Genomic DNA, 23,463 nt, shown 5'->3' on the forward strand with positions numbered 1-23,463 from the left:
AGGCACTGGGACTAGTACAGTGAACAAAACAGAGTTCCTGCTACTCTCAAGGAAATGGGAGTTAAACAAGTGAACCATCACATACCTTGTTCCTGTTTGAAGTGTTTGGTGCTTCTGATCTTATGATCACAAAATATTTAACCCATGTTTCATCCTCTTTCAGAGATGGGATATTATTAAACCAAGTACTCAAGAGTCAGTAATTTGGAGACTAAATCATGGAACCCTAGAAAACTAGTGCCAGGAGTGAGGCAGTAGAATAAAATAAGCATGTCATATATAGTCAGAATTTATTGTTCCTATGCCCAGCTCTCCTATTCACTGGCTAAGACAATTAGCTTCTCTGCCTCCTTTTGCTCATCTGGAGAATGGGGTTAAAGAAAATCTCTACATAGCAAGGGTGTTGGGAGATTGAAAAAAAATACTTCTTACTTACTCTGTATACACCTACACTGCTATACTTATCAATATCAAATTATTTTTTGATTCTTTGTATGCTTGTTTCATGCACCTCCCCTAAAATGGAAGCCTTCTAAATGTAGTCAGTGAATGACTTTGTCAGAATTGTTCACTATATCCCTAGTCAAATTGTGCCTGGTTCATGTTAGGTACTGATTTTTTTTATTAACAAAATGGATGATGATGAGAAGGTATTTTTAAATTTATGAAATACTGTACATATAGTTGTTGTTAAAGATCTCTAATACAACCTTCTTATTTTATAGATCTCAGAAGACAATGCAGTACATTAGAAAGAGTGCTGGATTAGAAATTAAAAAAAGAGTTCAAATTACAGCTCTGCTACTTTCTAGCAATTCCACTTTAGACAAGTTACTTAACCTCCCCATACTTCCCTTAACTCATCTGTTTTCCTCACAGAGTGGTTATGTAAATCTCACAAGATAAATTCATGAGTGTACTTTATGTACTTAAAGTGTTCTACAAATATAAGATTTATAAAATGAGAAAACTGAGAGTAGAGGGGGAAGGTGACTGGCCTAAGATCATGCAGCAAGTTAGTGTCATAATTTATAATGGAATTTCAGGCTCCCTACTCATGGTCTATTTTACTGAGGGAGATTCCAGAGCAGAAAAAGTGGAAGAAAGTAGACAGTGGTCAGGGATAAAGGAAATCAGGCTTTGTCTGATTGACTCCTGTCTCTTCATCACAACGGCAAAGCAGACCTAGAAAGGTAGTGTGTCAGAGAACAAATGATTACTCTGCAGAATGAAAAGAGCTTGTTCATCAAGTTGAACTATTTATCTAGGTTTATCTAACAATGACAGTTACATCAACTCTTTACTACTTCACTTTTACTTAGTTCAAAAAGATGCCTGGAATTGAAACATTTTTTTCTCAGGTTTTATCCTAAATTACATTTTGTTCAACTGTGTATTTAACTGCAATATATAGAGAAAATAGGGCCAGGTAAGAGTATGTCAAGCAGTTATTCTCTATTTCTATTGAGGACCACAGGGGAATAATCTGAGAGAGCTGGATTAGATATGAGGAAGAATTTGTGGCCAAGATGTGAGCAGTACTGTGATCAAATGAGCATTGTGAAATCTTTGGTATTTTTTTTAAAGAGCTTTTCATTCATCTAATATAGGTTAGCAGTGTCTTAGTTAGGACTCAAAAGTTGCTCAGGGTCCATCTTGGCCTTTAAATTAACATGCTATTTGAAAGGCAATGTTGGCGGTTTTCAGAGTTTACTCTGTGGCTTAAGAGTAAGTGGAGGGGGAAAGAAAGAGTGAGGAGAGTTGAACAGGAAGTGCTCAGGCAGTGTCTGGGCTAGATACTGGAAATTCATCAATGAAGGCCACAAGAGGGATGGGAACCACATATAAATGTGGATTATGTGTAGTATAAAACATTATAGGTGCTCTGAAAGAAAACTGCACAAATTGGGGGCATGATCAGATTCTATGTAAGGGATTGGGAGTCATGAAGGCTTCATGGAGTAGGTGATGGCCTGAGAGCTGAGATCTGAGTTGATGTGGCAAGGCAGACAGATGGTTGGGGGGCATGATGGAGTCATTCCAGTTGGAGGGAGTAACAGTGTAAGCAGAGACAAGGATGTGAAACAGCAGGCTTAGATTGGAGAATTGAAATAGGGTAGTATTGCTGGAAGGTCATTTGGAAAAAGGCTGTAAAAATGGTGAAATAAACAGCTAGAAATAAGCCTTGAATGTTAACTTAGTGCTTTAAATTTGTATCCTGTAGGACAAGTGGTTTTGAGTGCCTGCCCAAGAAGATCACTTAGGCATTTAATAACATTACAGATCTTCAAATCTTACCTGTAGCTGCAGATTCAGAAGACTCTGGGCCAAGTAGGGGTGGGATCAAATCTCTGTACAGTTGTCTCTCACTATCGGCAGGAGAATGGTTTAAGGACCCTTGTGAACACCAAAATCCACAGATGCTCAAGTGTGTTATATAAAATGGTATAGTATTTGCATATAACCTATGCACATCCCCCATATACTTTAAACCACCTCAAGATTACTTATAATATCTAATACAATGTAAATGCTGTGTAAATAATTGCAAATACAGTATAAATGCAATGTAAATAGTTGCTAGTATACAGCAAATTCAAGTTTTGCTTTTTGGAACTTTCTGGAATGTTTTTAAACCAATATTTTCAATACACAGTTGGTTGAATCTGCAGGTGCAGAACCCACAGATATGAGGACCAGCTGTATTGTTAATCAGCTCCTCAGGGGGTTATGATGCATCAGTGAATTAGGCTACTGCTGCAAATCATGGGGAGTTTTGAGAGCTCTTAAGGAGAGGAATTACAGGAGCAAATGTTTTAGATAGGATTCCTTTGGGATCCTTTGTAATTTATGGATTGGAGAGGATCAGACAGAATGCAGGAAGACTTAAATAAGAGAGTTGAAGTTATTTTGAAGTTAAGGTTGTATATGTGTGTTTATTGTGTGTAGGGGCACTATTTAGGCAGTAAAATTGACAGACAATAGTCATGATTGGATAATGATGGTAGGTGGGATATATTGAGGAAAAGTATTACATTAAGTCCAGGATAACATGTGGTTTTGGAGTTGAATCATTGGAGACTACCATACATTGTGAGAAAGTATGATCTAATAATTGATCTTGGAGTCAGAGAAACTTAAGTTCAAATCCTGCAGCCATCATTTATGGTCTATGGATATTGGGCACAATGCCTAAAGTTTCTGGACCTCTGTTTTCTTCTAAAAAATGGGGATAATGGTACATAATTAATTCACTTGTTGTAAACATTAAACGAGGTTAAGGTATATAGAGTGTAGTATAGTAACTGGGGCATATACGTATGTACCCAGTAAATGTTATTGTGCCATATGTTGAGATATGTCCTGGAATGAGATGGGGTAGGGGATTTGTATTCTCTGCCAATGACCCCTCTCCCCACAACCAAAATCAGTATCTTATGTTGAGCAGCAAAGTACTTTCCCAAGTGTCAAGTTAATACCTGGCCTTGTCTGCCTTTGGTCAGGCCTCACTGTGTGTTTAAGAGAGCAAGGTATGCCCTATTGCTGGTGAGTATCTCAATGAGGCTGTTTTCCTAGCTTCTGTAGGTTCTTTGGGCCAACATGAAATGTCTAACCTTGGATTTCCTGGTGGTGGACTGAGTTTGGAATCTCATCAACATTTCATTGCTACCCATGTTGTGTCTGCTCCCATGGTGCTATCTTCCTTCTTTGGGTTTCTGAAGCCCTTAGACACTTCAGTGAACATTTTCACATTTCTTAAGCTATATTGTGTTTTCTTTGCCTCAGACAAAGTTACAAAAGGACTTTAAAAGACAAAGTTGTTTTTTTCCCAGTGTTTTCACAAATTTTGCATAAGGAATGGCAGTGGCTGCTGCTTTCCTGCCTTAACCAGTAGTATCTGACAGAGGAGGCAGTATGTATATTTCAGAGCTCACTGGACTAAGAGTCAGATGCCCTGGACTCCAGTCCCAAGGGGCAGTTGAGGTGGAAAATGGGGAGAAATGACCATTTATTTTAAATGTACCAGTCCTTTTGCCATGTATTATCTGATGCATTTCTCACAAAACTCCTTTGAGGCTGGTATATTATTGTCCTCACTTTGTAGATAATGAAACTCAGGATCATCTTGTGCCAAACATTACATGCCTAGTGCTCAGTAATAGCGGGCTTCAAACTTGAATCTCTCTGCCCCCAAAGCCTTTGTTTTTCATACTTACTAGACAATGCAACTTACTAGAAAACGCTATTTACTCTGAGATTCATTTGGCTCATCTGTAAAATGGGTGCTGTAACCTTTGCTCTGTATGACAATAAATCTCCTCAGACCAGACTTAGTATAATATACAGATATATTTGTATCTTTGGGTCATTAATGTAGTCTAAGTGCCTCTCATAGTGCCTACCACATAACAGGACACTTGATAAATATTTACTGATTTCTTTCCAGCAAGAGGGTAGTTCCATAATGGATAAGATCCATTTTGGTGGCTGCTATACTGGCTAATGCTATCACCATTTTTTAAAAAGGATTATGGAGTATTAGCTGAGTGACTATTTGATGTTGGTCATTATATAGATTTTTCATAGGTTGACTATTTTAGCTTCTAGGTCCTGGGATAAGTTATAGTGCAGAATGTTACTAGAAATATTGTTCTACACCATAACTCTGGCATAGGAGTCATAACATCTAGGGTCTAGTCTCAGTCCTATCTCTGAAGAACTGTTTCTCCAGGTCAACTCTCTGTACTTCTCTAGGCCCCAAATTTTCTCCATGAACAATAAGGGAGTTAGACTACGTCAGTGGGTTTTAGCCCTGATTGAACACTAAAGTCATTTGGGGAGCTTTGAAAATATCGGATTCCCGGACCCCACCCTAGTTCAATTAAATCAAAATTGGGAGGGTGGGGAGATGTACTGGCATTTATGAAAATTCCACTAGTGATTTTACTGTGCACCCAAGATTGGGAAATACTGGACTAGATTCTCCCTGAGGGCCATCCATCCCTGATAGTCAATGACAGGCAATGCCATATAGATAGCAAGGTGGGCAAAGTGTAGGTTTTGGAGTTAGCTAGATATGCATTCAAATCATGACTCTGCTACTTTACTAGCTGTGTGATCTTAAAGAAATTGTTCAATGCCTCTGTACCTCTGGCTCTTCATTGTAAATTAGAGATATTCTTTGTACTCTGCAGTAGTAGTTGTGGGGATTATGCACCTTTGACAGTGCTTAACACAAAGCATGTCCTCAGTTAATAGTCTTTTTTAGTATCAGAAGTTCAAATGGAGGATATGAGGAAAATACTGGTCCAGTAAGGTTTAACAGGTAAATTAAACTCAAATTGTTTTCTCATTTCCTGCTTTCTTGGCAATGGATTCCGGAAACAAAGAATGTAGAAACAGCTCTCAACCTTCAGATTTGATGACACAGCAGAAAGGAATCTGGCTAGTTCTTCTGTGGCCAATTGGCTCTAATGGCTCAGAAGCCATTGGAAAGATTTTGGCTCACAGAATACAGCAGATGTGGCTTGGGAGATGCAAGGACATAACTGTAATAAGGATTCATCTGTTCAGCCCCATTTCTGAGAGTGATTCCAGGGAAAAAGGACAGCTTTGTCATTTTGGTGGGGCACACTGATAAAAAGTGTGTTGCTGTCTTGGCATGTTTGTCAGTGATAGAGCCTACAGGAAAATGAAAATCACCAGTAGGCCTATAACTGCCTGATGCATAGTAACATGTATTTTTCTTTTCATCATTGTGTATTGTACAGAGCAGTCTCTGCATGTCAGGTTTGAGGCTTGAGAATGCACTAGAGCCATGGGCATCTGACCTATTCTAGAGTAAATGTTTAAGTATGTAAAACATCTAGCTTGGTTAGTATTAGAATTTAGTACATAGTGAGCATTACTCCCTAAACCCTTCAAGTAAAACACACAATTTTCTATAGTAATCACCATCTTGGCCCCTTTTATAGCATTTCTGTTGCTATACCTTGCATTAATCATTTTGGCACTTGTCATAGTCCAGAATAAGCCCATGAAATCTCTTAGAGAACAGAGGTTGTGTCTTCCTCATCTTTACAGACCCATCATATAGTAGAACTATCTCTTCATAATGTATGAATGGTATGAATTTTTGAATGGATGAATGAATGAATGAAGAGTATGAACGACCTCTCTTCTTCCTCCCTTCATCATGTATGATAAGGATTAGTGTGTGTGTATTAGAGGAAATGTGATTCTTGTATCACATAAAATATACCCTGACTTAAAAAAACAAGGCTTTTAGGATGGTAGAGTGAATACTGTTGTAAATCTATCCTTTTATGAAAGCAACAAACACACTGGCAAAAATTGTGAAAATCAACTTTTCCAAAGCTCTGGGAATGAAACTAAGGTTTGCAACAAATCTGAGGAGCTTTATTCAAGAAAAACTATTGTATGTTATCTAATCATAGTGGAAGTTATTACAAATCAGTAACAGAAGGAAATTTGTGAAATTCACAGATGTATAGAATTAAACACACTTCTAAATAGAAGATGGGTCAAAGAAAAAGATCACATGAGAAATAAGAAAATACCTGGGCTGAATTAAAAATAAATATGTAACATACCAAAATTTGTGGGATACAGATAAGCTAAAGCAGTACTTAAGGGGGAATTTATAACTATAAATGATTATTGTTATAATGTGAATATTTGTATCCCCACCCAAATTCATATGTTGAAATCCTAATGCCCAAAATGATGGTATTAGGAATTGCAGCCTTTGGGAGGTACTGAGGACATGATGCTGGCACCCTTGTGAGTGGAATTAGTGCTCTTATTAAAGAGGCCTCAGAGAACTTGCTTGCCTTTCTACCATGTAAGAATACATCAAGAAGTCTGCAAACTGGAGGAGAATTTGTATCTGACCATGATGACACCCTAATCTCAGACTTCCCACTTCCAAAACTGTGAGAAATAAATCCGTTGTTTATAAGCCACCCAGTCTGAGGTATTTTGTTGTAACAGCCAGAATAGACTAAGACACCTATATTAACTGAAAAGAAAAATCTTTATAACTTAACCTTCCACTAGAAACTAGAAAAAGAAGAGAAAAATAAAGACAAAGGAAGTAGGAAGAAAGACTAATAAAGATTAGAGTGGAAATGAATGAAAGAGAAGATAGAAAAATCAATAGAATCAGTGAAATCAAAAATTGGTTCTTTGGCAAGATCAACAGAATTGACAAACTGTTAGGCTGTCTATGAGAAAAAAAAGCTCGCATTATGAAATTGACAGAAAAGTGGGGACATCCCTACATATCTTCAAAAATAAAAAAAAAAGATTAAAGGGAAAGAGTATGAACAATTGTATGCCAACAAATTACATAACCTAGATGAAGTGGAAAATCCACAGGAGGACAAAAATTATCTAAACAGACTTTGGAATAAATAGAAAATCTGAATAATCCTAAGACAAGGAAATAGAGTGAATTAGTAATGAGGAAACTCCCTGTAAAGAGAAGCCCAAATTCAGATGTCTTTACTGGTGAATTCTATCAAATATTTAAAGAATGATTACCAGTACTTCACAAACTCTTCAGAAAAATAGAAGTGAAAACACTTTCCAAATAATTATGTGGTTCTCCAAAACCAAAGATATCACACACAAAAAAACCTAAGAGACCAATGTCATTTTTGAATATAGATTTTTAAAAAAAAACCTCAACAAAACAATAACAAACCAGCAACAGATAAAAAAGATTATAATAAACAAGTGGGATTTATCTTAAGAATGTAAAATTGGAATTTATCTCAGGAAGGCAAGGTTGGAAAATCAGTTAATAAATATAATGCACCATATTTTAAGAGAATAAAGGCCCATGATCCTCTCAAGAGATGCAGGAAAAAATGGAAAAATCCCTGACACACTTTCATGATTAAAACGCTCAACAAACCAGGAAAAGAAGAGACCTTACTCTAACTGATAATGGATATCTAAGAAAACCCCACAGCTAACATCATACTTAATAGTGAAAGAATGAAAGCTTTCTCTGTTAGATCAAAAACAAGACAGGATGTCTACTTTCACCATTTCTGTTCACTATTGTATTGGAGGTTCTAGCCAGGGAAATTAGACAAGAAAGTAAAAGGCATATAGACTGTGAAGGAAGGAAGAAAAGTATCTTTATTCAAGATGACATAACCTTGTATGTAGAAAATCTTAAAGAATACATAATAAACTATTAGTATTAATAAATGAGTTCAGCAAGTTTGCACAATAAAAGGTTAATGTGAAGAAATCATTTGGATTTCTATACATTAGCAAAGAACAGGTGAAAATTATAGGAAGCAATTTGTTCACAGTATCATCAAAAATAATAGAATACTTACAAATACATTTGACAAAAGAAGTGCAAGGCTTGTACTTTTAAAACTATGAAACACTGTGGAAATAAATTTAAGATGTAAATAAATGAACCTAGAGAACTAGGGATGCAGAGGCGACCTGGGGACCCAAGATTGAACAGCTGTGGTCATTGGTGGCACTTATTCAAGCAGTGTCCCAGAAGCAGCTCAGATTTCTGATGGCAGTGTGACTTCCTGAATTCCCACAAGTGCCTCTCAGTGCATCTCAGCACAAGCCAAGCAAAGGCTCTGGCCTGCTCACTCCACACCACAGCACAGCACGAGATCTGGGTGGCCACAACCAAGGAAAAGTTGCGACCATAGGCTATGTCTGAGCAGAGCTGCAGACGCTTGCACAGGCAGAGCACCAGAGCTCTGTAATTGGTCTCACTTGCTTCAGCACTCCTTTCCTTTGGGGCAAAGATCTTGGTGAGGGGAGAAGGAAAAACACACACTTGAAGGGAGCAGAGCCAGTTCTAGCCCAATCCTCAGGACTTCTGCTCCAGTTAACTTGGGAGCAGCCCCTGGCTCTGATAACGTGGTAATGGCCATTGAGCAGAGAGGAAGTCCTGTGACATGCCCTATGTAGGCTCTAGCCAAACCCCCCACTAAGGTGATAGCTGTCAGCAAACCCTGATGAAAGACATGACTGGTATCCATACCAAATCCAGCCCTCACACCAAAGGCAATGGGCACAGGCAAACAGCTCGTACAACTTAGTATCAAAAAACCAAACAACTCAATCAAAAATGGATAAAAGACCTGAGTAGACATTTTTCCAAAGGATACATACAGGTGGCTAGCAGGCAAAATAAAAGCTGCTCAACATCATTAACTATTAGAGGAATCCAAATCAAAACAACAATGAGCTCTCCCCTTACACCTGTCAGAATGACTATCCTCTAAAAGTCTACAAATAACAAATGTTGGAGAGGGTGTGGAGAAAAGGGAACCCTGTATACTGTTGGTGTCAATGTAAATTGGTGCAGCTCCCATGTAAAACAGTATGGAATTTCCCCTAGAAACTAAAAACAGAACTACCATATGATCCAGTAACTCCACTCTTGGATATATGTCCAGAAAAAATAGATACACCAGTTTGAAAAGATGCATGCATCCCAATGTTTATAGCAGCACTATTTACAAAACCCAAAACATAGAAGCAACCCAAGTGCCCATCAATAAATGATTGGATTAAGAAAATGTGGCACATATGGTATATATCTTCATATATATATATATATATATATATATATATATATGTGTGTGTGTGTGTGTATACACACACAAAATGGAGTATTATTCAGCCATAAAAAGAATGAAAATCTGTCATTTGCAGCAATGTGAACGAACCTAGAGCACATTATGCTTAGTGAAAGAAGTCAAAGAAAGACAAATACTGTATGATATCACTTATATGTGGAATCTAACAAGTAATACCAATTAATTTATATGCAAAACTAAAACAGACACAGATTTAGAAAACAAACTTGCATTTGCCAAAGAAGGGAATGGCAGATAAGGAGTATGGGATTAAGTGATACAAACTACTATGTATAAAATAGGTAAGCAACAAGAATATACTATATAGCACAGGAAATTATAGCCATTATCTTGTAATAACCTATAATGGAGAATAATTTGCAAAAATACTGAACCAGTATGCTGTATGTCTGAAACTAGTATGATAGTGTAGATAAACCATATTTCAATTAAAAAAATGCAAAACGCTGTGGAAATAAATTTAAGATGTAAATAAATTGGAAAATATTCCTGTTCATTGATCTGAAGAATTAATATATTTTTATTTTATTTTATTTTTATTGAAATATGCAGTTTCACATGTGCTACATAGATTTGATGTTTGTATATATTATAAAATATTCACCATGATAAGTCTAGTAACAATCAGTCCCCATACAAAATTATTAAAATATTGTTGGCAAAATTCCTTATGCTCTATATTACATGACTTATTTATCATATTACTGGAGTTTTGGATCCTCTTAGTCCCATCACCTATTTCCTCTACCTTCAGTCCCCTTTCTTCTGGGAACCACATGTTTCTTCTCTTTATGTATGTCACTTTTCATTTTGTTTTCCTGTTTGTTTTTTCTTGTTTTTTGATTTCACATATAAATGAGATCATGCAGAATTTGTCTTTCTCTGTCTTATTTCACATAGCATAATACCCTCTAGATTCATGTATATTGTCAGAAATGGCGAGCTTTCATTTTTAATGCTGAATAATATTCAATTATTTATACATACCACATATTCTTTATCCATTCATCCATCTTTTGGTAGGTACTTAGATTGCTTCCGTATCTTGACTATAGTAAATAATGCTGCAGTGAACATAGAAGTTTATATAAAGATATATAGATGTGTGTGTGTGTGTGTGTGTGTGTGTGTGTGTGTGTGTGTATAAAATCAAATTAGTGTTTTTTTTCCTTTGGGTAAATATCCAGAAGTGAATTTGCTGAATTGTATGGCTCCTCATTTTTAAATTTTTTGATGAACCTCAGTGTTGTTTTGCATAGTGGCTACACCAGTTTACATTGCCACCAACAGTGCATGATGAGTGGTCCCTTTCCTTCATATCCTCAACAACAGTTGTTTTTTGTTTTCTTTTTGATGACAGCCATTCTGACAGGTGTGAGGTGGTATCTTGATTTACAGTTTCCCTGATGATTCATGATGCTGAGCATCTTTTCATGTGTCTGTTGGCTATCTGCCTTCTTTGGGAAAATATCTACTCAGGTCTTCTGCCCATTTGTAACTGTTTCTTTTTTAATGTTGAATTGTATAGGTTAGTTTTATATTTTGGATGCTAACACCTTATCACACATATCATTTGCAAATATTTTCTTCCACTTAATAGGCTGCCTTTTCCCTTTTTGGATAGCTGCCTGTGTGCTGCAAAAGCATTTTAATTTGATGGAGTACCATTTGTTCCCATTTGTTTATTTTTGCTTTTGTTTCTCTTACCTGAGAAGAAATATAAAAAAAAAATTGTCAAGACCTATGTCAAAGAGCATACTGCCTATATTTTCATCCAGGACTTTAGTGATTTCACATCTTACATTTAAGTTTTTAATCATTTTGAGTTTATTTTTGTATATATTGTAAGAATATAGTCCAGTTTGATTCTTTTACATGTAGCTATCCAGTTTTCCCAATATCATTTACTATACAGGCTGCCTTTTCCCCATTGTATATTTTTGTCTCTTTTACCTTCATTAACTGACTATAGAACTGTGGGTTTATTTGTGGGCTCTCTATTCTGCTCCACTGATCCAACACCATACTGTTTTGATTATTGTAGCTTTGTAGTCTAGTTTGAAATTATGGAGTATGATATCTCTAGCTTTGTTCTTCTTTCTCAAGATACTTTTCTCTGTTCAAGTTCATTTGTGTTTCCCTACAAATTTCAGTGTTATATGTTTTAGGTCTGTGGAAAATGCCGTTTAGTTACATGAAAATTTTGATAGGGATTGTGTTGAAATTGTGTATTGCCTTGGGGCATAATATCATTTTAACAATATTAATTCTTCCAATTCATGAACACAGTATCTCTTTTCATTTGTTTGTGTTGACTTCAGTTTGTTTAATAATGTCATATTTTTCTGTGTAGAGGTGTTTCATCCTTTGCCAACTTCATTTGTACATATTTTATTCTTTTTGATGCAATTGTAGATGGGATAGTTTTTTTATTATTTTTTTCTGATAATTTATTGTTAGCATATAAAAATGCAACAGATTTCTGTATATTAATTTTGTATCCTGCAACTTTACTGAATTTATTAGTTCTAAAAAAATGTGGTGGCTTCCTTAGGATTTTTATATATAGTTTCTTGTCATCTGCAAACACTGACAGTTTTGGTTCTTGCTTTCCAATTTGGATTTCTTTTACCAATTTTTCTTATATGATTGCTGTGGCTAGGATTTCCAATATTATGTTGAATAAGAGTGGCAAGAGTGGGCATCCTTTTCTGGTTCCCATCTTAGAGGAAACAATATAGCTTCTCACCATTGAGTATTATGTTGGTTGTAGATTTGTTGTATATGGCCTTTATTATGTTGAGACATGTTCCCTCTAGACCCACTTTTTGAAAGTTTTTATCATAAATGGATGTTGAGTTTTGTCAAAAACTTTTTCTATATCTATTGAGATTATCTTATTTTTTTCTTCAATTTGTGAACTGGTGTATCATGTGGATTGATTTGAGGATATTGAAAAAATCCTTGTATCTTGAGATAAATCTCACTTAATCATTCTGTATGATTCTTTTAATGTATTGTTGAATTCAGTTTGCTAATGTTCTACTGAGGATTTTTGCGTCTATGTTCATCAGTGATGTTGGCGTGTAATTTTCTTTTTGTGTGATGTCTGTCTGGTTTTGATATCTGGGCGATGTTGACAACATAGGAGTTTGGAAGCATTCCTTTCTCCTCAATTTTTTGGAATTAATTTTTTGAGAAAGATAGGTGTTAATTCTTCTTCAACTGTTTTGTAGAATTCACTTGTGAAGCTGTCTAGTCTTGGATTTTTCTTTGTTGGGAGTTTTATATTACTGATTCAATTTCATTGCTAGTAATTGGTCTATTCATATTTTCTGTTTCTTCCTGATTGAGTCTTGGGAGATAGTGTTTCTCTAGGAAGCTATCCACTTTTTCTAAATTGTCCATTTTATTATTGTATAATTGTTCATAGTAATCTCATTATCCTTTGTATTTTTGTGGAGTCATTTTTTTACTTCTCGTCTTTCATTTCTAATTTTACTTAGGTGGGCCCTCTTTCCTTTTTTTTAATGAGTCTGGCTAAATATTTATTGATTTTGTTTGTCTTTTCAAAGAACCATCTCTTAGTTTCATTGATATTTTCTGTTTTCTTCTTAGTCTCTTATTTATTTCTTTTCTGTTCTTTATTCTTTCTTTTTACTAATTTTGGATTTTGTTTTTCCTTTTCTGGGTGTTTTGGGTGTAAGTTTAGGTTGTTTATTTGAGGTTTTCCTTATTCTGGTGAGATAGGCTACTATCCCTATAAATTTTCTTCTGAAAGACCTTTTGCTGTATCTCATTAATTTTGGATCATTGTGTTTTTATTTTCATTTTCTCCAGGTATTTGTTGATTTCATCTTTGATTTCTTCAGTGACCCATTGTTTGCTTAGTAGCAACTTTTTTGTGTTTGTATTTTTCTAGTTTTTTTTCTTGTAGTTGATTTATGGTTTCATACTGTTGTAGTCAGAAAAGAATCTTGATATGATTTCAGTCCTCTTATTTTATTGAGCCTTAGTTTGTGGCCTAGCATGTGAACTATCCTGGAGAATGTTCCATGTGCACTTGAGAAGAAAGTGTATTCTGCTGCTTTTGGATGCAACGTTCTCTATAGATCTGTTAAGTTCATTTGATCTAATGTGTCCTTTAAGCCCAGATCTTTCTTACTGATTTTACATCTAGATGATATTTTCAGTGATGTACATGGGTTGTCAAAGTCCTCTACTATTTTTGTGTCAATGTAAATTTCTCCCTTCACATTTGTTACTATTTACTTTATGTATTTGGATGCCCTATGTTGGGTGCACATATATTTACAATTGTTACATTTTCTTGTTGGATTAGTCCCTTCATCGTTATGTAATGTCCTTAATTGTCTCTTGTGACATATTTTAATGTATATTTTGTTCATTATAAGTATTGCTCCCCTAGCTTTCTTTTTGTTTCATGTCCATGAAATACCAATTTCTATTCCCTAAATTTCAGTCTGTGTTTATCTTTCAATCTGAAGTAAGTCTATAGTAGGCAGCATATATATGAGTCTTGTGGGGTTTTTTTGATGCATTCACTCACTCCATATCTTTTAATTGGAGCACATAATTCATTTATATTTAAAGTAATGAATGACTCATTACCCTTTTGTTAATTGTTTTTCTTATTTTTCTTACTTCCTCCTCCTTCTCCTTCTTCCTCTTCTTCTTTCTTTGTGATTTGATGACTTTCTTTATTGTTATGTTTTTAGCTTATTTTTTGTCAGTAAAACTCTTTATCTCTCCTTCTAATTTTAATAATAGCCTTGTTGGTGAGAGTACTCTTGGTTGTAGGTTTTTTCCTTTCATCTCTTTGAATATATCATTCTACTCCCTTCTGGCCTGCAAAGTTTCTGCTGAAAAATCAGCTTATAGTCTTATGTTAGTCTTCTAATTCTTTTTGTTTTTTTCTGGCTGCTTTTAAGATTCACTTTTTAATTTTTGCCATTTTATTTATGTCTTGGTGCAGACCTTTTGGGGTTCATATTATTTGGGTCTCTTTGTGCTTTCTGGACCTGGATATCTGTTTCCTTTTGCTCATTAGGGAAGTTTTCAGCAATTATTTCTTCGAATAATTTTTGTTCCCCTTTCTTTCTCTCTTCTCCTTCTGGAGCCCCTATAATGTGAATGGTAGTATGTTTGATGTTATCCAAGAAGTCTCTTAAAGTATTCTCATTTATTTTTTTTCTCTACAGCCTGGGTGATTTCCACTAGTCTGTTTGCTGATCCATTCCTCTGTATCCTCTAATCTAATTCCTTCTAGTGTATTTTTTATTTCATTAATGGATTCTTCAGTTCTGTTTGGATCTTCTCTGTATTTTCTATCTCTTTGTTAAAATTTTGTTTTCATGCATTCTTCTGAGTTCATTGAGCACCTTTGTGATCATTACCTTGAACTTTTTTTTGGATATATTTCTTATCTACACTTCATTTACTTTTTCTGAAGTTTTGTCTTATTCCTTCATTTGGAATATACTCCTATGTCTCCTCATTTTCCTTAATTTTCTGTTTTTACTTCTACTTATTAGGTAGATCTGTTACATTTCTCAGTCTTGAAGAAGTGCCCTTATATAGGAGACATCCTATGAGGCCTAGTAGCACACTCCTCTCTGGTCACCAGAGATACGTCATATATGCATGTGCCTTTCTCTTGTGGCAGAGCTGACTACTATGGGCACACTGGTAGGTAGGGTTGGCCCTAGGCCCTGTTGGCTGCTAAGCTCCTCCTTGTGCCATGGCTGCTGGTCTGATAGTGGGCAGGGCTGGTCCTGGCTCAGCTGACTCTGTGGCCCACAGGTTCCTAGGGCTGCTACCAGCCCCCTGGTGGGCAGGCCCTGGCCCTCATATGGCTGGCTTCGCATCCTGTGGGGTTCCAGGGCTGGTGCTTGCCTGCTGATAAGGAGTGCAGGGTTCTGGTACAGCTGGCTCTGTAGCCCTGGGGGATCCTGGTGTAGCTGACTACATGGCCCCAGGGGTCTTGTTTCTGGTACTGACTGGCTGGTGTGTGGGGCTGGGTCCCAGTATGAAACAATTTAGTATTGTTAAGATGGTAATACTTTCCATAGATCTAAGGCCATCCCTCTCAAAATCTCAGCTGGCTTCTCAGCAATGGTATGAGCTGCTTTAATTCCAAAATCTCGTTGAATCCTCATAGCAGTCCTGTGAGTTCTATATTTCTTTCCACATTTTGCCCGAGAAGAAATTGAAGCAAAGTGACTTTTTTTAAGGTCATTCTGTTACAAAGTGGCAGAGATGACCATGAAAACAAGATCTTTTGCCTGTTTACTTTTCCACTTCAACAAAAGTTATTATTTAAAATAATTGGAGAGCTATGACATAAAATTCAGGTAATACTTTTAGATGACTCCTCTTGCACAGATAGTCATCAAATTTCAAATCTCAGGCTTTCAGGGTAAAAGAAGCTACCAGCCTTATGCCATTACTTTGCCAATTTCTCCACTGAAATATCCCTTGTTGCCCCAAATAAGTAGACACAAACGATTTGTGAGGAGAAAATAACTTTGAACTATTTTATTTTTGTCGTTTTCTTTCATTTGATTGTTTATTTTACTGGAATAAATTTCTAGAAACAGAATTCCTGGGTTAAAGAATAAGCACACACTTAAGGCTTTTGCTATCTGTTGCCAAATTGTTCTCCAGAAATAGTACATCAATGTATAGTCCCTCTCGTTGCATATGAATGATCTTTTTTTAAATTTTTTATTGATTTATAATCATTTTACAATGTTGAATCAAATTCCAGTGTAGAGCACAATTTTTCAGTTATATGTTAGCATATATATATTCATTGTCACATTTTTTTCTCCGTGGGCTACCATAAGAGCTTGTGTATATTTCCCTGTGCTATACAGTATAATCTTGTTTATCTATTCTAAAATTTTGAAATCCCGTCTATCTCTTCCCACCCCCCACCCCCTTGGCAACCACAAGTTTGTATTTTATGTCTATGAGTCTATTTCTGTTTTGTATTTATGCTTTGTTTGTGTTTTTTTTTTTTAGATTCCACATATGAGCGATCTAATATGGTATTTTTCTTTCTCTTTCTGGCTTACTTCACTTAGAATAACATTCTCCAGGTGCATCCATGTTGCTGCAAATGGCGTTATGTTGTCGGTTTTTATGGCTGAGTAGTATTCCACTGTATAAATATACCACCAGTTCTTTATCCAGTCATCCATTGATGGACATTTAGGCTGTCTCCATGTCTTGGCTATTGTAAATAGTGCTGCTATGAACATTGAAGTGCAGGTGTCACCCTGAAGTAGGATTTCTTCTGGATATATGCCCAGGAGTGGGATTCCTGGGTCATATGGTAAGTCTATTCCTACCTAGTCTTTTGAGGAATCTCCATACTGTTTTCCACAGTGGCTGCACCAAACTGCATTTCCGCCAGCAGTGTAGGAGGGTTCCCCTTTCTCCACAGCCTCTCCAGCATTTGTCATTTGTGGATTTTTGAATGATGGCCATTCTGCCTGGTGTGAGGTGATACCTCATTGTAGTTTTGATTTGCATTTCTCTGATAATTAGTGATATGGAGCATTTTTTCATGTACCTATTGATCATTTGTATGTCTTCCTTGGAGAATTGCTTGTTTAAGTCTTCTGCCCATTTTTGGATTGGGTTGTTTGGTTGTTTCTTATTAAGTCGTATGAGCTGCTTTTATATTCTGGAGATCAAGCCTTTGTTGGTTTCATCTGCAAAAATCTTCTCCCATTCTGTAGGTTGTCTTTTTGTTTTACTTTATTTTATTTTTATCTTATAAATTCATGTAAAGTTTTCATTATATTCCACAATGTGATTGATAAAAATATATTTTAAATTTCTCAGCATCTGGAAAAATATGATGCTCTATAAATATGGTATTTTCCTAAATCCTTTCTTGTTTGGTGTAAAAGATACACTTTTACACAACTAGCTTCTTTTTCCTTCTCTGTCCACTTGTCTTTGCCTTTCCCTAAAAACACTGTGTAGCCAAGGAGGTTGGTTATGTTTTAAGAATATTAGACATTTCACTTTTTATGGTAAAACAAAAAGTGATGACATCCTAGACTTACAATGCAGCTACCATGTGACAGGCACAGAGGGAAGGGCTTAATATGTGTTATTCAGTGTAATTCTTACAAAAGCCCTTGAGGGTAGAAAGTATCCTTACTCTCCTGATGAGGCAATTAGAGCTCAGAGAGCCTAATTACTGTGCTGAAGGTTCAGTGGTAGAGGCAGGACTTTAACTCAGGTGTGGCTGACTCCAAAGCCCTGCTGAGGTGGCATTCTTCTCCCAAACAGGGAAAACTAGTCTGTGACTTTAGAATTTCATTATGGTTCCACAGTCATTGTGAGACTTAAATTAGTCAGAGCCCTTGGGGTGTCTAAGGTATCCCTATATCTGAGAGACAGAGAGAGAAACAGATCAAGAGATACAGACAGATGGAAAGAAATGGAGAAAGAGGGAGACAGAGAAAGAGACTGAGATTACATCTGGGTGCTGAGAGTTTCTGAGCCCAACTTCCTCATGACTGAACTGGCATTTATAACCCTATAGCTTCTAGTAATCCACTTTCATTTAATTAATTATGAAAATTTTGGAGAATAGCAAGTGGTGTTCTGGTTTGGAAAACTTCTGTTCTGTGAGACAGGGCTTTTGCTTCAGACTCATAAAACAGAATGCCTAGTGTTGGGATAATAAGTGAGTGTATAACCCAGGGGAGATGGGAAAAAACACAACATCACATGCAAATTCTGCACTTACTTATTCTCAAAGCAAACTTCTGCTGTGCTTGCCGTTAAAATGTTATTTAGTGGAATATTTAAAACTTCTGAGATTTTTCTTTCAATTTTTCTTTTATTGTGTTCTGTTATAACTGTACAAAAGAGTACGTGTAACATATAAGTTACATATATAGCATAATAATAAAACAAACACTCATGAGCCCTGATTACAGAACAAGAATATTAACATCATTGTTTTGTTCAGTGCTCTAACCTCAAGATGTAGAATGGTAGCAGGTGCTTAATAAATATTTTTAATGAATGCATGAATCAATTTGTATCTCCCTTCTTTAAATTTTTACCCCCAGCCTCTCCTCAGGGATAACTACTATCCTATATTTGATGTTTATTATTCCCTTGTGTTTTTATGCTTTTTCACATATATATTCCCAAATTACATATTGTTTACTTTTGCTTCTTTTCAAACTTTATGTAATAGAATCACATTGTTTGTATGCTTTATGAGTTATGTCTTTTATGCAACATTAGCTTGTGAGATTCACCTATTTGTAGGTGCATTTTGTTCCTTATTGGCGAATTGTGTTTTATTGAATGAGTATGATATAATTTATTTACCCTTTTTCCTATCAGTGGATATTTAACATTTCTGCTTCTATAAACAAAGCCTCTATGGATCATTTCTTCACATGCTTCCTGGTACAAATGCATATGAATTTCTCTAGAATACAAACATGAGAGAGAGTCTGCAGTTGGAATTTTCATTTTCAATGCCAAAGATCAGCCCATGAGTCAGAACTGCAATGTGCCCTTTGTTGACACTAGGCCAGGGTCAGTGGGAATGATGCCCAAATCATTTGCCAGAGAGAGAAGAGGGGAGGTAGGCAGAGACTGGCCTGTTGAGGTCAGGAAATATCTCAGGCTTCTAGCCAAAGTGGGTTGTACTTACGAAAACTTCAGATTCTAAAATCTCTTTCATTATTTCTGCTACTCTTCCATCTCCTTTATAGTTATTTTTATGTAAGGAATATTTTATTAAAGGCATATCTAATAAATAAAATGATGACTTTCTTCAATCTTTAAGCATTGATTATAAATTTGATTAATTAGACTCTTAAATAATTTGAATCATATTTTAAATTTTGGTATGGATGAAAATTTCTATTTTTAAAGGCTTTTTCCAAAAAAACCTCTTATTGACGTTATACAGGTTTTCATTTTCTTTATCTAATATTTACTTTGCAATCATATAACAATAATTATTGTCATTACCATTATCATCTCATTTATACATATATACCTTTGTACTTTAAAAAAATTTGTCTTTGAAGTGCTTTCTTATCTGTAGCAATATGCACTATGCTTTATTATATCATCTTCTGTTATTTTACAGTTCTTTGCTTCTTGTCTTCTCTACTGGATAGTAAGTGGCTTAGAGGCAAGGACAGTATTTTGATCACTGTATCCCCAGCACCTAGCCCTGTACCTAGTCCATAGGGCTGGGTGCTAGGAGTTGAATTGAATCAATCTATTTAATCTAAACCTTCAATCGCATAACATGATTAGTCATTGGTTACAAATCCACACTTTGTAGCCACAGTTACTTAGTATGAAAATCTGGTATTTCCACTTACTAGATGAGTGATCTTGAAGTTTACTTAATTTTCTTGATCACCAACTTCCTCTCCTACAATATAGGGATGATACAGTACTACGTGGCAGAATTGTTGGGAAGATTAAATGAGATGATTTATATGAAGAGGCCTGACACATGCCTAAATATATGTCCTGATTTTATTTGAAATGTTTGTATTAGTTACAGAAGCCATAAAAGGTAAGAAGAAGATGAAGATGCTTGAAAACAAACAAACAGATAACAACACTACCTCTCTGCTGCTTCTCCTTGTTTCATGAATGAGGATGGCGGCACAGTTTTTACCCAAGGAAACGACATTTTTAGCCGAAGGAATGACGTTCTTAGCTTTTGGCCCATTTTTCTATGAGAAGTGAGCTATTTTCCTGTGGAACTTGTGGCCCTGTTAGTCTTGATTTGGTGGACAGACTCCTGCTGGCTTTTCAGTTAGGTAGGAAAGGAAAGGATTCTGGTGAGAAAATAAAAGCCCCCATAACCAACTACAGGGTTTGCATATCAGCAGCACTTTCTGAGTGCCTTCTGTTGTACTTGAGACTTGAATAAAGGCTAATATTTGTGTCTCAGTGATAAAGTGCTTGTCAAGTGTAGCCTGTAGCTTTCCTTGCTATTGTCCTGCCAGGGCTGCTCACTGAAGGTTGAGGGGAAGAAAACCTTTCATGCTTTTTTGGATTCTGATGACTGTGTTGAGCATGATAACCAAAGAGCTGTGGATAGAAAGTGAAGGTGAGTTGTGGGATGACAGTAGGGTAATGGAAACTGTGTTAGTTTGGAGTCAGATAGTCCTGGGCTTGGTATCGAATAATCTAGACCTTCTTCTCTCTGAGTCTTGACTTTCCTCATCTGATATAATAATGAGAAAAAAATGTCTCACAGAGTTATTTTGAGGTGTTTGAATCACTCAGCACAGCAAACAGGCTGCCATTAGGACTTATTTTCCTTCCTTCTTTAGTAAGGAAAGAGTACTCATAAAAAATAGTGGCTACATTCCTTTGGAGGAGAGAATGGGTGGTTGTCACTTACCTGAGGCAGATCAACCCAGGAAGTCATTTAAGTTTTGTTTAATGATTAGACATAGGACATAAGAGAGAAAAAAAATTGACCTTTGGGTAGTATGAACCATGTTTAATTTGTTTAAACTTGAATTAATTACTATGGAATACCCAGCTCAACCCTTCCATTAAGTTTTTTTTTAATTGAAGTATAGTCAGTTTACAATGTTATGTCACTTTTTGGTGTACAGTGTAATAGTTCAGTCATACATATGCATACATGTATTCACTTTCATATTCTTTTTCATTATAGGTTACTATAAGATATTGAATATATTTCCCTGTGGTATTCAGTAGAAACTTGTTGTTTGTCTATTTTATATATAGTAGTTAGTATCTGCAAACTCCCAATTTATCCCTTCCCACCCCTTCCCCACAACCCTCGGTAACCATAAGTTTGTTTTCTATGTCTGTGAGTCTGTTTTTTTTTTGTAAGTAAGTTCATTTGTCTTTTTCTTTTTAGATTCCACATATAAATGATATCATATGATATTTTTCTTTCTCTTTCTCACTTACTTCACTTAGAATGACAATCTCCAGGTCCATCCATGTTGCTGCATATGGCATTATTTTATTCTTTTTTATGGCTGAGTAGTATTTCATTGTATAAATATACCACAACTTTATCCAGTCATCTGTCAATGGACATTTAGGTTGTTTCCATGTCTTAGCTATTGCAAATAGTGCTGCTATTAACATTGGGGTTCATATATCTTTTTGAATTAAAGTTCCCTCAGGATATATGTCCAGCAGTAGGATTGAATTTCCAGAATATATAAGCAGCTCATACAACTTAATAACAACAATGAAAAACCCAAACAACCCAATCCAAAAATGGGCTGAAGACCTAAACAAGCAATTCTCCAAGGAAGACATACAAATGGCCAATAGGCACATGAAAAAAATACTCAGCATCACTAATTGCCAGAGTAATGTGGATCAAGACTACAAAGAGGTATCACCTCACACCAGTCAGAATGGCCATCATTAAAAAGCCCACAAGTGACAAGTGCTGGAGTGGCTATGGAGAAAAGGGAACCCTCCTACACTGCTGGTGGGAGTGCAGTTTGGTGCAGCCACTGTGGAAAACAGTATGGAGATTCCTCAAAAAATTAAAATAGACTTACCAAATGATCCATTAAGGTTTTAAGATTGACTTTCTGGCCCTCTCCTTCACATCCACCTGGAAGGACACAGACACAGATCCTCTTGGAGATAAATAGTTCAATTAGGCCACCTATGAGGCTCCATTCTAGCCCAGGGAGCCTTAGTATTCTAATGGCCAAGCATTGAGATGGTTGCCTGAAAGATTTCCAGCAGCATTGTGCATCATTCCTCAATAAAAGCCTCAAACATAGGGATTCTGCACCTTTATGTTATAGATGGGTATGGGGAGATGTCCATGTGATCTATGTACTCTTAAAGAAAGTGAGGGAATGGAAAAAAGACCAAAGAAGATTGATATGATAATACTAACCGTGATCCCTCACTTCTGCATTCATTTCAAGAGCTTTTTATACTTTTGTTTAATTTATACCTCCACCCACACCAGTAACTCAGTAGGATGGGTGATATTATTCCTACTTACGGGTGAGAGTGAGGCTCAGAGAACTAGAGCAAAACACATCAAACTGCTTTAAGACTTAATCTGGTTTTGCCATAGATTTTGCTTTGGATAACGTAAGGTCTTGGGACTGAGTTCATACCATTTAATTGCTCTGAAATTGTTTCCTAACCACAACCTTAAGTGATATTTCTCAACCTCAGGTTTCTGCCTGCATCCTTCCCTCGTGTAGACATAACCTATGAGACTGGCTGATTCCAGAGAGCTTCTCTAATCCCTTTGCAGGATCCAAAAGGGCTCTGTCCACATGACAGGAAACCCTACAAACACAAAATCTAGGAGAAGTCCCAGGAAAATTCAGCTTTAACCTAACCCAATTAAGCAATAGAGAGAAATAATTTATACATGTAGTTTACTCCTGAAGGCCTCAGACTTCTACCTTCCTATTTCTGCCAACTACTGACATGTGTTGCATTGTTCCTCTTGCCTCTTTTCAGTTTGGAGACTACCAGGGACCATGTTCTGCCCATCGACTATTACTTTCCACCCCAGAAGACCTGCCTGATTTGTGGAGATGAAGCTTCTGGCTGTCACTATGGAGCTCTCACTTGTGGAAGCTGCAAAGTCTTCTTTAAAAGAGCTGCTGAAGGTAGAGTCTTGCAAACTCACTGCTGTTTCTCTTTCTCCTTTAGCTTCTCAAGAGAGACACTAATCTTCTAGGGCCCAGGACTTTATCATCTCTGGGAC

The 23,463-nt window shown here is 36.2% G+C and overlaps 1 protein-coding gene across 1 annotated transcript in view; it reads left to right on the plus strand.

Moving 5' to 3' along the window:
* Nucleotides 1-23,463, plus strand: part of AR (androgen receptor) — a 192,728-nt gene that overhangs the window by 68,348 nt on the left and 100,917 nt on the right. Inside the window, exon 3 of the mRNA XM_072956528.1 lies at nt 23,214-23,365. Within this exon, the coding sequence (XP_072812629.1) occupies nt 23,214-23,365 (152 nt within the window). The remainder of the gene's footprint in view (nt 1-23,213; nt 23,366-23,463) is intronic.

Source organism: Vicugna pacos, chromosome X, assembly GCF_048564905.1.
Source record: "Vicugna pacos chromosome X, VicPac4, whole genome shotgun sequence".
In the NCBI taxonomy this organism is placed as follows: domain Eukaryota; kingdom Metazoa; phylum Chordata; class Mammalia; order Artiodactyla; family Camelidae; genus Vicugna; species Vicugna pacos.